General features: G+C 37.4%; 1 protein-coding gene across 3 annotated transcripts in view; it reads right to left on the reverse strand.

Annotated features, from left to right (window-relative positions):
- The window catches only part of chd6 (chromodomain helicase DNA binding protein 6), a 117,487-nt gene extending 94,101 nt beyond the window's left edge, over positions 1-23,386 (reverse strand). For 2 of the 3 annotated variants that reach the window (XM_063909904.1, XM_063909902.1), the window contains exons 1-2: positions 22,476-22,579; positions 3,134-3,183 (exon numbers count right to left, since the gene is read on the reverse strand). In XM_063909904.1, coding sequence (XP_063765974.1) covers positions 3,134-3,163 — 30 coding nt within the window. In that variant the 5' untranslated portion in view covers positions 3,164-3,183; positions 22,476-22,579. Of the gene's footprint in view, positions 1-3,133; positions 3,184-22,475; positions 22,580-23,197 lie in introns of those variants that run through there. The other variant, XM_063909903.1, reaches the window with a different exon arrangement.
- Positions 23,387-25,214: the final 1,828 nt, after the last annotated feature.

Genomic DNA, 25,214 nt, shown 5'->3' on the forward strand with positions numbered 1-25,214 from the left:
GGGAGGAGGCGGAAAAGAGAAATCTGCACATAGACGTTTGGTTTCAGCTGTTTGGCTGAGTATCGATGATCAAAGTGAATTATTCTCTGTCTGAGGCCTAGATTCTGACTTTCCCTTGCTTTACCTTGAAGTGCAGGGAACCCAGTTTCACTCAATTGCTCATTGATAGATTGTGGTTAGAAAAAAATACTGGTGGAAAACGGATCCTGTTTCAGTGCACAGAATAGATCTGTTGTTATGTATTCATCACATGTTGGGCACTTAAATGGGAATGCTGCCACCACAAATATAAATCATTTTTGTTTCATATGTTACAAATGGTTAATTAATCAGTTAAAATTGAATACATTGTGGGTTTGTAGACATTTGCTGCGTGTCCCCCCTCTCTAACCCCCTTTCCAATAAAGGCAAAAATGTGATAAATGGTGAACCATTATCACAATCCAGTAAATATTTAGGTCACATATTAAGAAAATGTCCCCAAAAATGTGAAGTTCCAGTCTCTAAATAAGAGTAGTGCCGCTTTTTCTCTGTTTATACCTTTGATGTTTGCAAGTCAGACGAAACTATATATTCGAAAAAACCTACTTTGGATTCTAGGAAATTATTCACTATTTCTGAGTGAACGATTTAAAGAATAATTGTAGTCAGAATATTAAAGATTCATCAATTAAAAAAGGTGAAAGAAACTCCCTCTGGATGGAACTTTGGGATGTTAGCCTTTGCAGACCATTTACATGCACCAAAAAGCATAATAGTGCTGCTTTGATAATGCGCATCACTCATATAAATTATTCAAATCTACATTTCTATCAAAAAAGTCAATCACAACCCAGAAATGATCACCAACAATGACAGAGACCAAATTGATGACCATAGACAAGCGGTTCTTCAAGATTAAAATCGTAAATCCGGCACTGCTCCTCCCCGCAAACGCCTGTTAGATCCCCCCTACTCTGAACAGCATAGCACCACAGCAATGTGTTGTTCATGCAGGAGAACATGCTATTAACATTGTCCCCTTTTCATTGTTGTCCTTGCTATTACAGAAATTCTGTGAATGTTTCCACACACTTCAGTTCCTCTACGCGTAATTGCCGTGATGACGTTATCACTCACTGTTGTTTAAAGATGGTGCAGGCAGATAATCTGATAATTGGAGATGTAGATGTGACACCAGACACACCCACACAGTATCACTGCAAACGTGATACTGTCATCACTTCCCCTCTACACACACAAGCTGATGCAACTGTAAACAGGACTGCATTACTTAAATACAGGCAAATTGTGTGTGTGTTTTTGTTTTAGACTCCTATTGTGTCCCTAACATGCTTTGAAATATTTGTTTCTTAAACATTATGTTTGCATATGTTGCTAATCTGTCTTCCAACTTATGTTTTTCTTAATTTGGTTTTCATTAAATGCCAGAAATAAGATCTGTGTTTATCATTAAAACGTAGTCATGAATGTTCGAGGATTCTATGCTTCATAAAAACGGCAGTTGTGAATAAATGAGACGACTAAATGTCATCGCGCCAAACATTAGACACCTTTAGCTTAGCGATGATGACATGAAGTCATGTGACCGTGATGTAGTTCATTTTAACGTTTATAGCCTATAATAGCTGTTCAACTTTTAGTGATTGCAGTTACAAAGACTGGACTCCTTGCAAAATGTCATGGCTACTAATAATTTTTGAGAAATATGAGTCAGCATGGCTTAGAATAAGTATACTAACAGCAAAGGATACACAAATGTAAGGGTTTAAACAGGGGGAAAAAACATTTTGAAACGTTACACTCATCCCTGGTGCATCAAAATCTTGCCAGATGGGTTTTAAACGAGGACACATTTTTGTTCAGGCTCAACGATAAGAACAGTTGGGAATATGAGTTCTAGACTTGTTTGACTAGTTTTGCTTGAAGTTTTAGGTCGTCAAAGCTGCTTGGGTGGTTTAGTTTTTGTATATTTTTCCGTTAGTAATCATTATGGTAATCATCCTTCCTGTAACTTTGAAGCACTGTGACAGCAAAGCAATTCATAAAGAAAGTTACAAATGTGGTACTTTTTGGCAGATTTGCACACAGCTGCAGATGGCACTGCTGTTGCTTGTAGAGAGTCAATGCATTCATCGAGAAACTTCACTACTGCTGAACAACTTGGGGTGATGTGCTTTCAACCTGTTGACCTGAGAACATCACAGTTTTTCATCGAAAGTGGTCAGGAAGCTTATCAGTTAACCCAGCTTCTCCAATATTTTTTTAATTTCAGTGCCAAGTCAGTGAAGTCATGCACAGGATGAGTCACTGGTGTTTGTTAAGAGGACTTATGCTAATTTCCAGGTCCATATTAGCATTTTGTGCCTCTACTGTGACATGTCTACATGCTTTACTGTTGCTGGATATTTATGTTGTGATTTGTCAAGGACTTAAAGATGTCCCTCCCATTGGCCTTTCACGTACAAATGTGTTGAAGCGCTAGTCAATAAAAGCGTGAGTGTTACATAGTGATGTCACTATGTTACGGAAGGAAACCAAAAGATCCAATGGAGGCGTTTAAGGCATGGGGGCGTAGTGGTTATTTGTTCAAGTTTAATATTACAGTTTAAAGATAGCATCAAAGACTATTCACCTGAATTACGCTGATAATAAACAGTTGATTCTGCGTGACTACAATAGCCTTTTGAGCTGTTGATGAGGTTGGTCTGATCACACTAATAAAAAGGTAATGCTTGTGTTTTTCTTTACCTAGCCTGTCACTGTAGTACGGCGGCCTCTTACTCAGCGAAAGACTGCTGTGTCACCTCAAACTCATGGAAAAAAAAGAATGACTCATCACTCTGCTCAGCCCGACTCATAAATATTAAAAACAGCAAGCCATCACACAAAGGCAACAAGGAATACTACCACCTTCAACAGAACCGTTCTAAATCACAAGACGGACAGCTGGAAATGTGAGGCATTCAGGTGTGTGTGTGTGTGTGTGTGTGTGTGTGTGTGTGTGTGTGTGTGTGTGTGTGTGTGTGTGTGTGTGTGTGTGTGTGTGTGTGTGTGTGTGTGTGTGTTTGTGTGTGTGTGTGTGTGTGTGTGTGTGTGTGCATGCATGCGTGTGTGTGTGTTTATCACATACCTGCTGCTTGTCCTTCTTATGTATTTTCATCTTCTATCCCTTCACTGCATCTGTTCACACAAAAAGAAATCATTTGCGTTATTTTCAGAAATGCATACAAGACAAACAGCACTGAAAAGGTTTTGTGTCATTAGACGAGGTTGTTGAGAGGAATAATTGTGAAGTTGAACGTACATTTTTGCCTCCAACTTCCTTTTAATGGCACTCTTTTTTTTTAACCACGTTAATGCAAGCATGTTCTGTTACTCTCATTTAAAACTAAAAATAATATCCCTCTAAGGTTCATTAGAAGAGATAAAATGTGTGATTCATTTGCTATAAATCACGATTAATTACAAGAAAACAAAGAGCATTGTGTGATTAAATATTCATATTGATTTAGAGCCCTAGTTATCAGTGAAGTACACTTCTGTTGTTAACTAACAAAGAAAATAGATGAAAGGAATTTAAATATTCCATTTTTGTTGATGAAGTTTAGTTTTGTTCAGATAGATGCAAGTTCATACACTCAAAAATCTGATTCTTGGCCAACGTAAATATGAGGCAATATTTTCAGATAAAATATACCTGAAATCTGTCAAATCTAAAGTGTATTTGTTCAAGCAATTGAACATAACGTGAATATGTTGAATATGAACTGAATGTAAGACAATTACTACAGTTTATTCTATTAGATCACATAAAGGGAAGACAGACCCTAAAGGGAGGTAACGCACAAAGGTAACACCATGACATCACTGACGTTGACTGTTCACCCTAGACGTAGACTTGGAGCTTTTTAGGTGCCAAACACCATAAAACCAAAAAAAGAAGAGAAAGACTTGGTTTCAACATACACCGCCGGCCGACAGACTTTAGGTGAGTGTAACTGTTTAATATTCCGCTGCTTAACAATACGTTATTGAAGATGAAAGGTTATTTGAACGTGTTTATGCTGTACATAGACGAATAGTATTGTCTGCATGTGTGTATTCTTACAGATCGTGAAGTTAGGTTTGCGCTTCACAATGCTGCTCTAACAGTTACTTTATTATTTCATACTAAGTCAACGTAATGAAAAACATAGCATTGAATCTGAGTATTTATATTAAACATACGTAATACAGTTTAATGGAAAATGTACATGTAATTAAAATATTTATTCGCTTTTGGTTTATTTATTTTTTTAGTGTATTTTCACAAATGAAAAAAAAGCATTTATATGAAAGTTAATTTAATTTAAGAATTTACAGGGACATAATAAAACACAAGGAGTCCGTTAGAACAACAGGTAAAAGGGTTTCTAATATGAGTGACATCCGTAGAATTTATAACAATGAGAAATGTGTCTTATTAGAAACTGTAGAAAAATAACCCATTGTCGTAGAAAGTGCATTTGTAAATGTGCCTGCCTTCGCGTTGACGGGGCTTAATTGTTTTGCTAAAGGCCACCACTGTGGAGCAGTGTTTACATGAGAAAATTTGACATATTGCACTTAATTTGGCACTAATTAACATCTACAAGGTACAACAAGCGGAAAATCACTGCTGAAAGATGTTCTTTATTTTGAACACAAGTAGCAAATGACCACTGATGCCTTAATAAATATGGGAATTATGAGTCTAGTTTATTCAGCTGTGAGGAAACTGAGGGGAGGGTGGGCCTAAACATCTTTCTACACAAGGCAATGACAACCAGATACACTATTACCTCACAGCCTTAGATCTCAGCATGCTGCAATCTGTCCAACAAATTATGTTATGTGAACTAACTGCCAAGTTCCACCGAAATAACACCTTTTTACTGTTTTAATTTGACGCACAACAAAAATATCAATGATTTATATAAGGATTAATCATTCGACATTAGACTTGATCCAAACAACAAGAATCAGTAGAGAAACACATTCAGAAACAATCTCATTTTTAAGAACAGAAACACTATCAGGTGCGGTTGAAATGCTACAGGGCTGTGGGCATCACAGGATCTACAAGTCTTTTCTCCCCAAAGACTTTTTACCAACCTTAATCAAGGAAAGAATTAGGGCTGGAAAAATAATTGAAATCAAATCAAAAACGATTTATGGACTAAATATTCAGATTGCACAAAATATGTGTTTAAGGCTAAATATGTGGTAAAATACCATATGAATGAGGTTTTGAGGAGCAGCAAAGATACCCATGCCTACAATTCGTATTCAACAGACTTGGTAAATATCCTCCTAAAAAAAATAACACACAATCATTATATTTTGATGATGAAAGATCCAAGTCAAAATTATCATTCCTTCAAATTTCATGAAGCCGATCACAATTGCAATATCGGTCAAAATAATCACCATTAGCCTTTTCTTTTCAAGTGCAGCCCCAGAAAGGACACTTAGGGTTAGGGTCAACACCATAGCCTTCAGCTTTGTCTGACATTTTGGTGGAAACTTCTCTGCTCCAGTGTTTTCTTTTTTCCAGTGAAAGCAACGCGCAGAAATGTTGAAACAGACTTATTTCACAATAGCTAGAAGAGAACATCCTCAGACATCTCCACGCTACATCGCAGGCACTTTGAGAGACACAGGTACAGCAGCAGCCCGGCCTTTGAGGTTGGTTTCATGCAGGCATGTGGAGGTGGACCACAGCCAATAGATTTCATTCAACTGCACGGCTCTCTGGGATATTACTGAAACTCATTCAAAAGCAGCGCCTCGAGAAAGTTTCTATCACTTTATGCAAATGAATGAGTTCCCATTACCTAACGCCCAAAGAAATGGTTGGCTTCAGCCTTTAGGATGTGAGGTATCCTCTGCCCCCACTCCAGGATATTTTAAATATTAAGTAAACACTGGTCTCAGCGCTGAGTTTTTTTATGGTTTAGTGTAAGTTCTTTAGTACTCGTATTTTCAGTGGTTGCACGATTTGAAAAATACAACTTATGGCAATCATTTTGACACACATTGCAATATATATATTATTCACAATATAGCAAGGAATTATCATTTCTGAATCATTAGTCTCATTAATTAAAAAAAATATATGTTAAATGATTATGGTGTGACTTTTTTAAGAGGATCTGTACCAAAGAAATGCATAGGCCAGGACACCCGTGCACACCTACATTACTTTATTACATTTAAAAAACGGGAAGAGCTCTCAGTGAAAGACCACCTGAATAATTGAGACAGGGAGTACCTATCCGTCAATATATCTGTTAGACTTCTACACGTAGACATGTACCTGCTCATTTTAACATGCACTTTCCCGTGTCAAAACTTCCCTATAGGACAAATAATCCTGAGTATTTAAATGTTAGGTCTTCCATCTGTAAAACTGTGAAAATTACAGAATATTTTTAAAACCCAACATTCTGCTAAGTGTGCACTGAGGATTGCTGCACTGCGCAGAGCATGCTGGGAGAAACAGAGAGCTGTTGCAAATCAGTATTTAGCTGCACTACATCATGCAGTAAATCAAATGTTGTGAGGTCAGTCTGAAGTTGCATTAGGCAACAAAAAAAAATGTTGTCAACTGACATTTCCGAGGTTCATTTATTTCTGAGAATTAGGTTCAATGTTTCAAATATTTGAATAGGAACCATTCTTAAGAGAAAATAGACAGTTCTTGCTTATATGAAGCGAGTAAGGACAGAGTAGCTGTAAATTATAAACCACTAGAGGCACATTTTTGATTTGCAATATTGGACACCACCAGCTAGGCAGGACATACTGTTGTCTTTAGCAAATTATACATTTAACTCTGCAGTGAAAAGTTCTTCATAGGGAGACTGCAAAAGTCACCAACTTCAGTGGATGTTTCCTCCTCAGGGCTTTAAGAAATCCAATTCCAAAGTTTACTGGGTGTATTTACTTGTACCTCTATGTGACAGCTATCCCATCTCAACTTATATTTCAGCTACTGTGTGATTTGGATGTCAGCAGTACTGAAGTGAAGTGAATAAATGCGACACTTGAACACTTTTCACAATATCTATTACGAAAAAGGACATGTATAGGCTTTTACTACACACATATACTGTGAACTGTAAGTACATTTATTTTATTGAACAGGCTTAATTCTGCAAAGCTTCATCGATCAGGCCCACATGTAGGATGATAGATTTGTTTGTAGCTTATTTTAACTAATAATAAAGGCTAACTTAGAGGAAATGTTTGGTATCATAGCATGGACGTTTCATTTTAAAGGGGTCCTGTCATGCTTCTTGGGGTTTTCCCTCTCCTGTAGTGTTATACATGTATAGGTTTTTCTAAGTCTAAAATCCCTGTCTTCTCTCCAATCAGAGCAGACTGGGTTCTGGTTTCAGACAGAGGGTGAAAAGAAGTGCTGCACCACAGGCAATATGAGAAAAATAAAGAGCTTTTAGAACTTTAAATCATGTAAACATGTCAGCAACTATTAGATAATGTAACACTTTTTTCTGTTGATCAATTACTCAGCTGTAGTCGCATGCTTTTTTGTATTTGTTCACAACATTTTAACAGATCCACATTATTGGAAAGACTCTTTAGAATATGAATCATTGTAATGTGTAAAACACACTTACTGGCAACATTTATTTTCTTATTAGAATTAAAACTACCACTTCAGGTTACCTAAGTGGCTACTGTTAATGGCATAATACTCCTGTGCCAGTGTGTATTATATCAGATATTAACACAGACATTTCCTCTAAGACAAAATACAATTCACAATGCAGCCAAAAGAATCTCCTTCCTGTTGCCTTTCCTCCATGTGACACAGATCTGATGTTTCCTAATCAGCGAGCAGCAAAATCTGCATCGAGTCACATGTTTTCCCGTTTTATCTGGACCACAAGGATGTGCGGTACAAAATCAGATCCCGGAGGCATGTGACCTACATGCAACTTCCATTTGGACACTGAACATTTGAATTTGTCTGCATCCATTCCCTCTTACCACAAGAGCGAAGGGTATCCGTAAAAACGCATATGACAACTTTTCTCAATGGTATTTTGCACACGCACGTCCAATTAGCATGATTATAACCATTGACGTGTACAACAAAGCCTGGTTTAATTGGGTGCTGTCGAAAAGGCACACTGTGCTTTAAGGTTTTCCATTGGAAAGCAGGAACAGAACAGGTGCAAGAAGAAAACTAAGTACATTTTAAGTATTAAATAGGACATGCACTCATTTATATCTTAGAGAGACTGACCTGTTGTTTGTTAAATAGGTTTATGTGCATGTAAATGGTCTGCAAAGGCTAAAATCCCAAACACATGAAACGCCTCCATTGGACTCCTTTGTTTACTTCCGTAACATAATCACATATAACATCGTCACCACATCACACTGCTTCTATTGACTAGCGCTCCAACACATTGTTTGTGATGGTGACCAATCACAACAGAGCCAGCCAGCTTCACAACATCTTCCACACATCTCATGCAAACCTTGTTTGGGATGCAATCTCCACGCTTTCATTTGGAACATTTCTTCAACACAACCTCTTCCAGGAAGGATAACAGGATAGCAGAAGCATCTCTGTAGTTTGAGATGGATTGTGTGCTTTACGGTATACTATCACTTAAGTCCGACAGATGTTCCTTTCTCAGCTGTTTTAACGAGCTCTGCAGAAAACCCTGGAAGTCCAGTTTGACTAAAAATAAACACAACACTGCTCAAAAAACAGGTGTGTGTACGGTTTGTGTGTTGTTAATGTGTTTCATGAGCAATTTAGCAAAATAAGGTAGTCTGTTGACACAAAGTATTTCTTTAAATAGATGTGTAGTTGTTTGTGACTCATTTCAATTGGTATTTTTTACACTTATTAAACAATAATGTATCGTAATTGTGTGTCATTCATATGTGAATATTGCGTATGAAAAGAAATGCATTTGAGATGTTAAAGTAACATTAAAATAAAAGACCTTTGTCTTTACTTGTAGTGTCTTATGTTACACACATAAAATCATATGTCATAGACGCTTTTATCCAAAGCAACTTACATACACTTCACCAATTTGGGGTTAGGTATCTTGCCTAATGACGCTTCAGCATGTTGACTGCAGGACCAAACCACTGACACTCCAATTGGTAGAAGCCCATTTCCTCCCTGAGCCACAGCTGCCAAGAGTGATCACAGAAGCTGGAATGAAGCTCTTTCCAGGCCCTATGCTAAGCTAGGGTAACTGGCTTTAGGCTGCAGCTACATCTTCGCTGTTCAGATCTTGGAGTGCTATCCTACATTAACCTACATGTTATTTAACTGAAGCTTTTGTAAAGTTATGTTAAATGTATGTTTCCTTGTACCTTAATACAGTATGTGTGCTTGTTTATTTTTCAAATGGTGCTGCTGAGATGCAAGAAACATTTCCAACTTGATCTCACAATAAAGTATTATCATATAATACCGCATATTTTTATCAGAACTAAGTCATCCATAACGGTACAGTGGGACTGTTACATAGGCTTCAGTAGACATGCCTAGGAAAGCAATTTTGGTGCACTCTTGGGGTTCAGCATCTCACCCAAGGACACTACGACATGTTGACTGCAGGAAACGGGGATCGAACAACGGACCCTCTAAACTGCTTGACACCTGTATACCTATTTATCCCCAGCGCCACAGTCGAGAACGTTACAGGTGCAGAGGTTCGATGGTAGAAGATTAGTTTAACACAAGTTAACCAGTCGGGTTAAGAGCTGCAGGGGATTATTAAAGTTTGGATGAACTTAAAGACGAAAGCCCACTCTCCACTCCACCCAGGCTGAAGCAGAGCAGCAGCTAACCAGCTTCACTGTGGCTCATGGAGAGAACAGGTGCTTTTCATTTTGTCTTTACTCTCCTCATGACATTCAGCAGAATTGCCATTTCGCTGTTTAACACATGGATGATAAAATGGCATCTGTGGTACAGCACCCTTCATCAGCAGCAGCACCACCCCCCCTCCCCCACCACACCACCTGTCCCACTGTACCATCAAGGATAACTGCAGCATCTGCACTGAAGTTTACTTCAGACTCATAACTGCCATCTTTAAAAGTGTTGTGTGACACTTAATCCTTCCGTCCATAAAGTTGTCTAATTCTAAGGGAAGGAGACAGTCTGTCTGCGATTATTGTGCCATTATTAATTCCTCATACACATCTGCCATGGAGACAGCAGATGTCAGAATTGGAGCACTAACACTTGAAAATGATTGAATGGGAAAATCATTTATTTTGTTTACACAAACATATTAATTGTTTTATGAAAACCGTTGCCGGTTGATATCAATAACTGCAACTCTTATTATAGAGTGCCTAGAAATGGTATCCTCAAGACTTCATCTTTTAATCCGCAGTTGCAATTAAGTGGTGCAGGAATGAGTCCTCAAACCTGAAAATGAGTTGGCGTTGAAGCACTTGTGGTTCTCTCATCTCAAAGTCAACGCTTTTTAAAACACGTTTTAAGTCAGATGCCTAAAATAAGATCTGGGGTTAAAAACAAGCGTTAAAATGTTTACCTTTCGTTCTAGAACATCAAACTTCAATTGTAAGTGACTTGAAGAGAATACTAAGTGTCATCGCACAGAACATTAGCCGCCTTTAGCTTAGCGGTGGTAACGTGAAGTCAGCGAACTTGATGTATGTTATCTCTTCAGTTTTGATGATGAATTGTTGCCAAATTTGTAAGTATCATTTGTTTGCCAAAGGTCTAATTTCTGAAATATTCGGAAATTCAATGGAGACTATGCCATAGCTTTTTGTGGAGGGAGCCCTTGCCACGATAACTTCCATGTCAGACTACAAAATTGTGTCATCACTCGCCAACTCTGATCATCCAGAGCTAAAGCCGCCAGATTCTGACCCGCACCGACAGACTGAAGAACAGAACTAAATGCATGTAAGGAGACTAAAACAGGCGACTAAGTCTCATCACTGAAGTGTTTTGGGGTATGTGGGACACTGTGCACCCTGACATTCACAGACTCACACACAGTGTGCTGAGAGGCGGCGCCTGTGTGATGCATTATGTCTGTCATGTGGGAGGACGCGTCATGTGGAGGGCACGGAGGGAAACTGAAGTGAACCAGTATGAAAACAGGACAATACTGCATCACAGCCTCGTCACTTCATCTCCTGTTGCCATAGAGACACCGGATGACTATGTGCAATTTGTCAATCAAGCAAATCCATTTAAAGAGTTTGTATGAAATATTTAAAATTCTAATTGATGCTCATCCTCATATCTATTTCATAATATTTGTTATGTCAGGCTATCTAAGGCAACTGTGGAAATAAAGACCTCCTGAATTGTTGTTTCTTTCTCCATTTATTTATAACGGTGTTATTAGCCTGTTGGTATAGGTTCATACCTTCTCCGTTCCTTATCCAGACAATCGAGGGTATATACTTTGTTCTCTGACACTTTATCGCATTTATAACCTTGTTCTGTGTTGTTTGCTTGACTTTATTGTCATACATTTTATTTCTGGGAAAGCTAAATAGGTTACAACTTGCAATACTATCACAAGCAAGTATTGTTTAGCAAATAAACTGCTTCGGTTTCGAGTATTGTCATTGAGAGTTGAACAATTTCGGTTATTGGAGGGGGCGTGCATTTCATTTTCTAAAGGGCCGCTCTATCTAAATGGAACCAGAGTGCTTCAAACCAATACAATTGGAAATATATAAAGACAGCAGACTGTCTTCATTTCATACTGAACAAGTACACATTTTTGAGATTTTAAAATAATCATGATGAACACTAAGGCGGTCAAGGTAGTTACAGAGCATAACTGACAAAACAAACTAAGAAATATCAAAATAGTAAAGTGCCTCTGGTCTTGTAAACACATCCTGATCGAAAATACAGACCATGGTTTGGAGTACACTTCAACTAGACACAGCAACACTTTTTCATTTGTACTTTGGGCCAACTTACACCCCAAAAAAAGGATACAGCTATAAATGAAAAGCATGGTAACTGCACTGATCCTGCCTGGTGATATCTGAAATGTAAGGGTGAATGATAATGGACTAAATTAAAATGTATTTCTAAACTACACATACATGCACAGTGCCTAGTTATACACAGCCTTATCCTGATATTGATATGCTTTATCTATTTAATGGCATATACAATTAGATTCATCATTAATTTGTAAATGTTTAATGTTCAGTTAAGTTTCATAAAAGGAAGAAATGACACCGAAGTATCTGTGAATGAGAGTTTTGTCAGAGACCGACAACAGAGAAATAGAATTATTCCCAGGCCAGCTGGAATCTAACCTAATTCATTTCAAACGCTTCATTTTCTTCAAAGCAGTTTTTCTTTCAATTGTAAAAAAAAACGACCTGTAGTGTGTTATAGGTTTTAGTGCATGTAAATGGTCTGCAACGGCTAAAATCCCTGTGTTCTCTCCAGAGGGAGTTTCTCTCCCACACACTCCTTCATGCCTGAAATGCCCCCATTGGTCTCCTTTGTTTACTTTCGGTAACATAGTGACATCACTCTGTAACATTTGTGCTTCTATTGGCTAACGCTCCAACACATTGTATGTGATAGGCTGAGGGGAGGGACATCTCTATGTGGTTGACCAATCAGAGCAGACTCGGCTCTGGTTTCAGACAGAGGGTGAAAAGAGGTGTTGCAACACAGGCAGTATGAGGAAAATAAAGAGCTTTTTGAACATTAAAGTATGGAAACATGTCCCAGTACAGAAACTAAATACTAATATGAACATGAAAATGAGCAGACTATGTCCTCCTAAACTCTGCAGCCTCACTAAGCTGCATGCCGTCACCTCTCCTGTCTTACCAGTGAGTCTATGTTTAAGGCTGTTTATTCTGCATAGTTAAAATGCCATGAATATGACCTATGAAAATGACGTAATGGCCACGTGGCAGATTCAAACTCCACCTCAGGATACATACCATCCCTTTCCCACAGAACGCAACATCAAGTCCCACCTAAACTTTTTTAAATCTCCTGCATCCTGAAATGCTGTACTTTTAATTAAATCCATTCAGTCATAGGGGATTTACGCCTAATGCCAACAATTGGATAAAAAAAAAAAGGCATTGAAGAACAAAACTTCCTCAACAACATTATAAGACACTGACATTAAATGTGCAGAAATACTCCTTTAAAGTAATTGTGTATGACAGACAAGGTTAGAAAAGGGAAATGATAAGATAAAAGAGGTGTGGACTTCCTGTGCCTTTCACACACACAAAAAGTATCAGATAAAAGTGAGAAAGAAAAGCATGCAGAGGCTTTTTTCCAGCTTTGTGCCAAATTGTTTTATCCCTTCACACCTGTCACCCATGAATATTGATGAAAAGCATGCTGTTTCTTAAATGAAACAACCGTCTGGTGCTTACTCATGTGGCAGCATTCAAACACACACACACACACACACACACACACACACACACACACACACACACACACACACACACACACACACACACACACACACACACACACACACACACACACACACACACACACACACACACACACACACACACACACACACACACACACACACACACACACACACACACACACACACACACACACACACAAACTGGCATATAAACACATGTAAGGTCACATGTGAAATGTCATTTCATGTCTACCATAAGTAAAGAACAGGAAACTCCCCACCCACACACGTGGAGTTGTAATGAGCCTTACGCTGCAGCTATCACAGAAAGAGCTGAAATGTTAACACACTTTATGATTGTTATTATAACTGGCTGCTACTTCAAGATTTGCACATGTTTATTCACTTTTTATAACCCTACCAATTCATATTGTTTACCTAGGATTTATACTTCTTCGATTTTTATTTAATTGATTGCAATTATACTTTTTATGTCCCCTTTGTTGTAACAATGTAAATATCCCTCCTGTGGGATTAATAAAGGATTTCTGATTCTAAATTTGAAAATGTGTTGCTAGAATACTTTTTTCCTTAAAGAGGCCGTTATATTATTGGATATCTCCCACACACTCCCATCTTTTATATCATTGGTGATGGATTATCTTTGAATTGTGGGCTTTTAAAAGTTGCTAATTTTGGACATTTTTTTCTACCAAAGTTAATCAAGGTTCAAGGTTCAATCATTACATTGATCAAAATGTAAGGTTCATAATGACAACCCTCACTCTTATATTTCACTACAATATTCAGTACTTTCCGCTTTCTAGCATTTCATTTTACATTTTTGTTTTATCTTATCTATTTCAAATGAACATATATTACTTATGTGTCACTTCCATTGTATTTTTTTCATCGTCATGTGCTTATATATGATGAACATTTGTAGGGCTTTGTATAAATGTGTGTGTCTATATATTTATATAATTATCTCTATTATTTACTCCTTGAAAAAGTAAATTTTACTGTGAATTGAAGCAAGATGTTGCACTGTAAAGATATTATAAGTTATTATATATACAATAACTTATAATATCCCATAAGGTTGGAATAATTTTGTTTTCAGACACATTCCTCTTTTTAATTCTATTTACACACAGTCATTGCATGAGAATGGTACAAAATATTTGACTCCATATTTGTTCACTTATTGATTTAAGGCATACTATAAGGCATGATTTCTTTGTCTTGTTGTATTTGTGCTCTATGTGAAAACATGGGTTTGCATTTTGAACAAATTACATACCTGTAAAATAAAGTATTGAAAAAAAGATTTTCATTGCCCACAACTCTGTAGCATTAGTGAATATCACAATAAAACCTCTGATATCAAATATAATATGACCTATATGAATATTTTAAAGCTCCAGGATGTATATCTATCCTCTGAAGCAAAGTGGAAACTACAGCAGACTCAGACAGAACTCCTTCCGGGCCGTCTCAGTGGAGAGACCCGTTCCCTTTTCAATGACCTTACTCCCTTTCCTCACCCACTTGCCCTTGCAGAAAAAATCTGAAGAGCCTTATGGGTGATGCGTCTGAGAATCATCAGGAGACGAGGAGGAGCGCTGTGCTAATTCAGAACCAAAATTCAGCTGTTTCGCACAAAGACAGGAGAGCGTGGCTCCTCCTCGCTCCGTCCCGGCTTCAACTGTGCGATGCTCCCAGGAGGGAGCAGACAAAGGAGCGGACGGTGCTGTCAGACTCCGAGTTACAGCACATTAAGACTCTCATATTAATTAGACAAATCAATAATCCCCTGCAAATCTCCACCTCTGCAGCACTTCCTGATGACACTTTTTTTTCTCCTCATGCCTAGCATCCAGCTGACATAGTCCGCTCTCACTGCGACATTGACATATTTGCCCTAGAATGTGCTATAATAAAAGGTCACAACGGAGTCCTCGCGCTAAAAGCAAAACCACCACACTGAAACCAGTACCGTAGTTACTGCATTTTCGGACAAAGCCTTGCAATTTACAGTGAAGAATAACATACAGGTACATTTTTTAAATGTTCGTGTACAGTGTTGGAAGGCATAATTCATTGAATATAATTCAGATCACATGATAATAATAATAATACATCTTATTTATATAGTGCTTTTCCCATAGCATTGAAAAAACACCATTACAGGGATCTCAGTGTCTTCTGACTTTGTGTTGGGGGGTTAAAGGTTCTGGTACCCTTTTATTCACATTTTTAGGAAGCACTACAACTTTATTCATTTCAAATTTTGATGCAAATATGTTCACGTTAGCAGGAATGTTGCCCAACATGGAAGAGAAAGCCGTGCTCTTGATTTTAATTTGACAAATAATCATGAATAGTGATAACTGTTTAAATGATCATGCAGCTCTAATAAAGTACTTCCAAGGTCCCTTTGCTGAAAAAAAAGAAATAGCAAATGTCTTTATTTAACCCCACGTTAACTTTCCTCGCACAGGATGTTCTTTCTGAAGGATAGATATGTGTACATGCAATCCAAATTACTTTCTTTGGTCACAATTCAAATTGATTCCCGCAAAACAAATTGGGAACAGTTTTGGGGAAAAAATACAATTTCTCAAAAACTATTTCCCCAAACCTAATCTAGTTGCTTGTTCATTCAAGTAAATCCAAACCATGAAGATATAATAAGGTAAAGGTTTTTTGTTTTAGTTTTTTGTGAAAATGACCCGCGAAACCTCTGTCAATTCATTTCCTCTCCATCATGTTATCAATTAATCATTTCAGATGCACTTCCATTTGGTGTTTATACCCGGACTTAATAGGGTTATTAAGGTTAATAATGTATATAAGGTTTGAGTACATGATACTGTTATACACCTAACTCAATGAAGCTGAGCCAAAGAGGAGACAACAAGAATCCATTCAGTCAGGAACCAAAAGCTTTATATAACAAATATATTAAAAATGGAAAGAAACTAACACTTATGTTTGAGAGCAGTGTGTAGAAAGTTTGTAGAAAAAGTAAACAAACATAATAGTATGTCAGGGTGAAACATGCTGTGTGAAACGTTTTAATTTTAAAGTATTTCTTGGTTTTAAAATCTGCGTTTTCACACCTGGCACTGCTAACACTCGCAGCTGGATCTGTGATCCTGGAGGAAATCATGGTGCTTATAAAGGAAGGTGAGATCACATGCACCTGTAGTTGTCTGTACAGCACTTTTCTTTAAGTGCCAGGTGAATAAAGGTCATTATCTAAACGTGTGTAGCGTTAATCAAACAGACTGCCTCAATGATTAGAGATGTGAGACAAACTAGAGCAGTTGTTGAATTTTCTGGTTGATTTGATGTTGCATAACAACTTGACTCAATTCACCATTACATTTGTAAAGATCTGGGATGGCAACCTTAGAAGTAAAAGGGCGTTTGACTGTGTGTTTCAATTATTGGTGTCAATTTTACACTTTTTTACAGTAGATTCATAAAGCAAATAAAGCCTATTGCGAGCTGTAAAGTTATATAGAAACTTTATGTTGCCTTGATGTGTTGCAGAATACATGCACTTGCTTTACATCACCCTTTTTTAAAGCAACTTCTCTTCAATAAAAGATAAGATGAAAGCCACAAATAATTCACTCTGACTCTCATGATAAATGTAAACTTCTGTGAGTCTTGATATGTTGCCCAAATCCACTCATTGTAGTGTCCATACAGTGCATTAATACTGGGTAATGACTTAAAGGTCCCCTATTATGCAAAATTCACTTTTTTATGTCTTTTATACATAAACATGTGTCCCCGGTTTGTAAGGAGAATCACAAAGTGTCAGAAAATACAACCCTCTCTGTTTTCCTCCTTACCCACATCTCTAAAAACGGGGGTACAAACAAGCTGATCCAGATTTGCTTCAGTTATGACATCATATTGGAAAAGTGGGCTGGCTTTACATTGAACTCCTGGCAACGTCCCGCCCAAGTAACACGTCTCAACCTATCGTCCGCAATATACTGTCACGAGCTACATCCCCTCCGCAGCACCTCTGTGTGTTCAGCAGGATGTCTGCAGGAGGGACTTAGAGTTGTTGTATATATAATACATATAATGTCTCTGTTCTAGTGGTAAACACTGAGAAGTGTTTCAGAAATAATGCTGGATCACGGCAGCATTTAGCTGATTATCTCCATTAGAAACTTCTCTCTTCAGAGAGAACTGCATGCGCTCCAAAGGGGCGTGGCCAGCTTCAGCTCAGCTCAAACTTGAAGCAACAGTCACAGAATCAGCACTTCAGGATCAGGGCTGAAATAGAGGGGGATGAGGCATGATACGATAGGAGATCTGTTTGGTATTTTGAGCAAAACACTTCACAGACAGGTTTTGTATGGATATTGCCCTACAATATATTGTTCAAATATAGCATAATAGGAGACCTTTAAATACAGACTTAGTAAGAGTTTGATTGTTTAGGATGAGGATGGAATGCACTAAAGGAAATGAATGAGATAATCAGAACTACAGGAAATTAAAACTGTGGATGGATGTGAAACAGACCAAGTAAAAACGTTCTAATTATAACATAATTTATAAAGCCTTTTGCTTTCTTTTTGATAAGTTGAATTTGATTGATGTTCGACTGATATCAGTTATATATTGCGAATTGGGTCACATCTGCAGTGTCTTTTATTGTTATAAAAAAAACATCCAAGTCTGGTTATTGTTTTCTTTAACGCGGTTGCATAAAATTGTCTATATGATGTCACTATGTATTTCGCCTGCTATTATCCTATTGCTCTGATATACATTGAAATGTAATTGTTGCCCAAAACTTTCAATGGTTAATTTGAAATATAGATATTAATTTACCTACTTTAACTTATAAACGCATCATGAAAACCTTTTTTAAAATGTAATTATTAGGTTAAAAGAGTGAAAACATTGACACTAAAACTATTTACATTTTTATTGGTGACTTTTTTTGTTTACGTGCATGTATAATTCATCAAGCAATTTGTTGGGTAAGCAGTATACTGAGGCGGCAGAAAGGCACTGCGAAACCATAATAACGGTTTAGTATAGAAATATCCAACATATATTTTGTGCCAAGTGTTGAACGGGACTGCATTGTATTACAATGTGTTTGTAGTATTATCAAATCCTTTACAACATGAGGGGGAAAGAATGTTGGAAACACATTTTTGTATATATTTCTTCCAGTTCAAAACCACCATGCTAATGATAAATATATTATTTAGGTAAATTAAAACTCATCTGACAATGCAAACAAAAACGTACTTCTACAACATTGTGCGGATCTGTATTATTCCAATTATACAAGATAAATATATTGTACATTGGAATAATAAAGTGATTTATGTTCATGTGTAATGCCAGCTGTAAAGTATGTCAAGTTGAAGTTACAAGGAGTAAAGCTCACACAGACGCAGCTCAGGGTTCCTACAGGTGAAACACACAAGATTCACTCATTAGACAGAGCCGACAGTGTGCAGATACTGTATGTTGGATTGATGTGCTTTAGTTTCTCTATTTCTAAAAGGTGTGCAAAGATACTGAGCATGTAAGTTTAACAAACGAGCGGTAATGCAGATATGATATATTTATGTTGTGTTTTTATGGTAGTTTTACCAGTTAAATAACAAATGTGTTTTGTGAAACAATGCGTCACTTGTTTGCTAAAATGGACTAAAGCCATTTGTGTAACAAACTGTTGCTTGCATGAGTTGCGTAGTTGTTCTACTTATTTTCAGTGTTTGTTTTGCAAGTTATTGAAAGCCAACTTTAAGTTACTTTTTATATTATATACTTAATGCAATTCAGGAATGAATCTGAATGTTTATACGAATGTATCACTTAATAGACCTAGCCGACAGTGGGCGGCCGAGATGCAGTGACGTGCTTGTATTTGTATATTTGAACAAAACTAGGTAAAATGAAGTCATTTTAAACATGTGCAGGCCTGAAAGTCCCTTTCATGTCCAAATGTGCTCATTATCTGCCCTGATTTCATTAAGTAAATTTAAATATATAAATAAATCAACATTTATTTGGCAAAATATGGCAAAACATGTTTGCTCTTGGTTACAACAGGTGTGTATTTGAAAGTTCTGCTGTAAGATGTTAAAGTCACACTGTCTCCTCAATTTAAAAGATTACGTTTTTGTAAAATGACAGAAAGGGGTCATCTGCACCCTATAATTATCACAAAAGACTTTCAGAAATGCAAAACAACACTGTGTTCGAAAATGGGTATTTATGTCTAAATACATACAAAAATGACTCAGTGTAACAAATATAAACACATGTATTGTTACAAAATAAATGATCAGCAGAGTAAAGGCGCCACATGCCAACACTTGCTGGTATTTTAACTTTCTGTTGTTTGATCCACAAACAGCTGCTGAAAACATCTGGCATCATGAATTTATTCTGCATCAGCATGAATATCACACTGCAGATGATTCTTTTCAGTATTATTTTTTATGTGTGTTATAAAATAGAACAGACTAAGTGGGCTGTGATATATATATAGGGCTGCATGAGTTTGAAAGAAAAAAATAAAAGCGATTATTTTGAGATGTTACAATTGGGCTGTGATTCCTGATATTGGGTAATGACCATTTTTTTTTTAAATCAATAAATGTACCAGTGAAAAATATATTGAATCTATAATTTTATAATTTACAAAGAAGGATCCATAATGAACAAGGACATTATTTCTAGGTAAATTAAAAGGTATTTTAACACATATTTTGAATTTAACAAATAATTCTGCAACCCCTGGACATATACAATTAATACATAAAACACCACTACTCCATTTTACCTGTTCTAACATTCTTGCAAAGTGGGCCAAAGTTTTTATTTCTCACTCATCATCAAGGAGGCGTAGTGCAGCAGCAGTTCTGCAAAATACACTAACAATGTTTTCCTTATCACAAATATGAAAAAAGTAGTCACTATGTCACATTCAGATTAGTCTTTAGATAACCTGATGCATGTCTTATTTCTGTGGGAGGAGACCAACACAGGACCCACATGCAACAACAACAATAAACAAATAAAGTTGGAAGCCTCACCCCGAGAGGTGTTCCTAGCACTGGGTCACCGTGCCTCCTGCTGATGAAACACTGCAACACTGTGATGCTGGGAACAATTCAAGCAGCATCCTTTAAGCTTATTAAAAAACACAAAAGCCTTGAGATGAGAAGCTATTAAATACATTCCTGTCTATTGTTGCAGATTGTTAATCCAATTAAAGACGATTTAAAGAAAAATGCGTCTCCAGCCAAACATCATCCAGGAAGGTACCTACAAAACATCCTGTAGCCCAAGTAGTCACTCTAAAGATCAAGTTCTGTATTTATCATAATCAAAATTAAAGAAGTGGTTGATGGAAATGAAAATCTGAGGTCTCCCTCCAACAATGCTAATTAAATAGTTCTAACAAAGAAAAGAAAATCATGCAAACAAAAACTGAAAGAACCTTTAAAAAAGAAAAGTGATCAAGTAATAAAATATGAAAAATAAAACATAGAACAAAGTGATATAAATAAGATTGTTATTGCAAACGAATGAACAGATTGTAAGGAAATTAGTAAATGAATGTGAATATAATACATACTGTACACAAAAAGAGTGTAAATGGTACGTTGAAAGTGTAAGGAGAAGTTTTATAAAGTCCATAAAGTCAGAGCACAATGACTTGGAGTGGCTATTGGCAACCCAAATCATCATTGTGTAAAATAGAAGATTATAAAATAGATATTGAAAACACATGAATAAACGACATCCAAACATGAATCTAGTAAATGCATATGCATTATGATTAGTTTAAGTATATATATATATAGGTACAATTATATATAGAAGGAGTCTAATACACAGAAGTCTAAATAATATTTGGAAACCTATGAAACTTTTATATGAACAGTCCACATAAGTGTCTAAAAATGTAAATGAATACATTTAATGTTAACAGGAATTAATGTATAAGCATTGTGGTAAGTATGTTTCTATATATGTTTACAAAAGAGGAAGTAGTTTAAACCATTAATACTAAATATGTAAAAAGTATGTTGAGAAAATATGTTCAACTATTTTTCATATTTACAATGAACATGCATTTGACCCGACAATCATATCACAAGGATGTGGGTTACTTCAATTACAGAGTAATTGCAAATGAATAAACTGAATTTAACCAGAATACATATCTATGCCACTTGTATAAATATAAAAAACAAAGGAGTTCAACAGTTCTAAACCAGGGAGTATAAGTATATTTTAATACCAACATATATTCAGAAAATCTGTAATACTTTTCATATGCATGTTCATAAATTCAGACCACAAAGATCGGGGTCAGGTTATTGCCCATTCTTTTGTCTGTTGCACCCCTGCTGTCACACCTGGCCAGGTGAAAGTGTGGGACAGATGGAAAAACACCACCACTTCAAGACCCAATGTACTTGCAGAACTCAATGTACTTCCACCACCACTTCATGACTCGATGTACTTGCATGACTCATTGTATGCACCGCACACACACACACACCTGGTTGCTGCAGCTACACATGTTAAAAGAGGCTAAGTGGCTAACATCCTAGCTTACACCTCTTTCAGGTTTTAGCTATAATATCGATGCTAACAGACGCAGGGGCTAACACACAGCTAGCTTGAATGTTGCCAGCACAGCCAATGAATTGCCACAAGTTGGGAGAGGGCTAACTAGGAGGAAAATAAAGAAGTTCCCGGCGAGCAAACCCGGGATGAAAAACATACACCGACAGGGAAAAGGAGACACAGTGTCCTATTTCATGTTAGCACCCCGCTGCTACCGAGCTAGCTTTCTCCGCTAGCTGTGTAATGTCACTGCATCGCTGTTGTAAATACATTATAACAGCTCCTCTCCTTTACACGTGTGGACAGCCTCTAAAACTCCTTCTCGGGCACATCTCTCCACCGAAAAACCCTCCCCGGCGGACAGCTCACCTGCACCGGACACCGGACACACGCTCTCACCGGCGAGACATCACCCCTGTTAGCCCGAAAAAACACTGGCGCTTTTTATTTCCAAGGACACAAAATCGCCATGACAGTTTAGAAAAATGCATAAAAAATTAGCAGGCAGGGGAGGGAGGGGAGAGAGAGCGATGGGGAGGTGAAGGGGAGGGGAGGCGAGGAAGGAGGAGGAGGAGGGATGAAGGAGGAGGAGTGCAATATCTATTTAATCCACATAAAGCGGAGTTATTCGGTCTGGATGCCGGAGTCCTGCACACTTTTTCCTGTCTAGACAACCGCACACACCTCCACAAAAACATCCAAAAGTTAAAAGGCGCTTCTTACCTAAAATGGCCACTGCAGCAGCCAAAACACAAACAGCTTCTCTTTTTTTATTTGGTGGAAGTTTAGCGGCTGTGTGGCTGCTGCAGCCAGCCTAACCTGACCATAGTGGAGGCTCAGCTTTTCAGATTTTTCCATTGGCTGCAGCTAGGCGCAGCTGGCTCCATGCATATTTCCATTGGCCCTGCAGCTGTCAAGCAAGCAAACCCGGAGCGAGTGTGTCCTGGGTTTGTCTGAGAGCTATCGCGGCAGCCCCAGGCAACACCATTGTGTATTGTGTGTGTTTTTGTTTTTTTTTCTCTCCCTTCCTGGTGATTCGCATTGCCTGTTGTTTATTCTAGGTGGTGGTGTTGTTCTGTTGTTGTCCTTACCGCAGACTCGCATGGAAATCCTTCTCGTTCCGGGGGACGCTTCCCTCCGCACCGCCCGGCTGGCTCCTGCTGTCATTGAGGGAAAAGGAGGAGGAAAAAAACCAAGAGGGGAGCGTTAGTCTTCAACCCCCCGATGCAACAAAACGAAGGGGTTTACATTTCTCCTCTGCCGGCTGCATCCACCAATCATGTCGCTTTTTTACACTTCCATCATTACCGGGTCTAAAGGGCGGAAGAAAAGAAATAAGACATTCCACGTCTTTTGCAGATCAGGTTACGTTTCCCGGATGTTCCGTTTATTTGGTGGGCTTCAAATGTTTGATGTGGATGCAATGTGCGTTTGTTTTTATTCTGGGTTATGATGCACATGAAGTTGTTGTGGACCTACAACTTGCCTCCTTCTCAAACTTCACCTGAAGTCTCTTGGCTTGACCTGCCAGTCACTTTCTCCCTTAAACTGTTAAAGGCACACTTTATGATATCTATTTATATGATATATCTTTTGAGGCCAAAATAAAAATAACATGCCTTTAGCATCATTCACACCCCATAGCATAAAATAAACTCATGTTGTCATTTCTGTCCACAGTGACCTGTAGAAAGTGTATAGCTAAAGACAACTGGGAAGTCGTGGAGAGGACATGTTTTACTTTATACATCTTTATATCCTTGGTATAAATGTGTCACAAATATAAAAGCACACTGGTTTAATTAAAGAAAATAGAAAGAAACATTAAAGGTTTTGCACATGATGCTACTACTATTTAATACAGGATTATAATGGCCTAAATAATTCACAATATCTATGTAAAGTTGGAAAATAATAAAAGGCTCTCAGTCAAACTAATCTATCACTTACAGTATCCTAAGTTTATATTTTGTTAGGCTGGTCTATGGTAGTGTATTTTTACTTGTATGCTTGTGTATTTGATCTTTCTATTGTTGATCTACAGTATTTAATGTTTGGTTATTTTACTGTTTAACTCATGTGCCTTGCTGCTGTAATAAAACAAGTTCCCAATTTTGGATCAATAAATTAAATATGTATGATTTAATTTAATCTCAACTTTGTTCTTTTTTGGCAATTTAATTCAACTCAAAAGTGTAGGGAGGTGTAGAGAGTCACCAACCACAGCCACAAAAATTGGTTGCTGACTCTAGAGGTGCTGAATAATTTACCATATTATCATATGTGTATTATGAATATATATATATATATTTTTAGAATAAGACATTTTTTACATGTTCTAAATCAGGGAAATGTACAGGGTTACAGCAAAAGTGACAGTGCAGATAAAAGGCAATAAAGAGAGTAAGCAAACATATTCAATTAAAGACACGCACAGTAGTAAAAGACGAATAAGTACACATCCATGGTTAAAAATGATAATAAGTGAACCTATAAAGATTTTTGAAATACTGTTTAATGTATGTATTGCATATAAGCATGATTATTGCGCAGCTGATTGAGTGAATGATACATCACAGTTATTGTTCAATGCAGCTTCACCTTCCCACTTCTACTGTGATTAAACAGTTTAAAAGTGGAAACAGTCAATTAATCCCAATTTAAGAAAGACTTTCCTGAAACTTTCAACTGATCATAGACGTGAACCTACTTTGCTAAATTTGCATGCAAGCTCAATACTGTGCCTATTATATAACCCTCAGCAATAGCAATAATGAAGTCTCATTCAAGAAACGCTAACAAAGAAAACTAACCCCCACTGTGTCTGCTGACCTCCAGAGGTTTAACTTGTCACCTTGCTGCAGAGAGCTGTGATATACAGGTGTACTCTGGGGCGTGTCACCATGACATCACTGTGGGTGTGTTTATAGGTGCAACAGAATTATGACCCACCAAAACACACTTTTAACCAGAGGAGCTTTTATAGGGATCCTCCCCTCAGTTTGATAAGATTTACAAATACCCTTTCAATAATCTGAAGCAGGAATCCTTTAATTAACCCACAACGGGAACGTTTTCAATGAATTGTCCAATGTGGTTTTTCACATG

The sequence above is a fragment of the Eleginops maclovinus genome, chromosome 20, assembly GCF_036324505.1.
Source record: "Eleginops maclovinus isolate JMC-PN-2008 ecotype Puerto Natales chromosome 20, JC_Emac_rtc_rv5, whole genome shotgun sequence".
Lineage (NCBI taxonomy): Eukaryota > Metazoa > Chordata > Actinopteri > Perciformes > Eleginopidae > Eleginops > Eleginops maclovinus.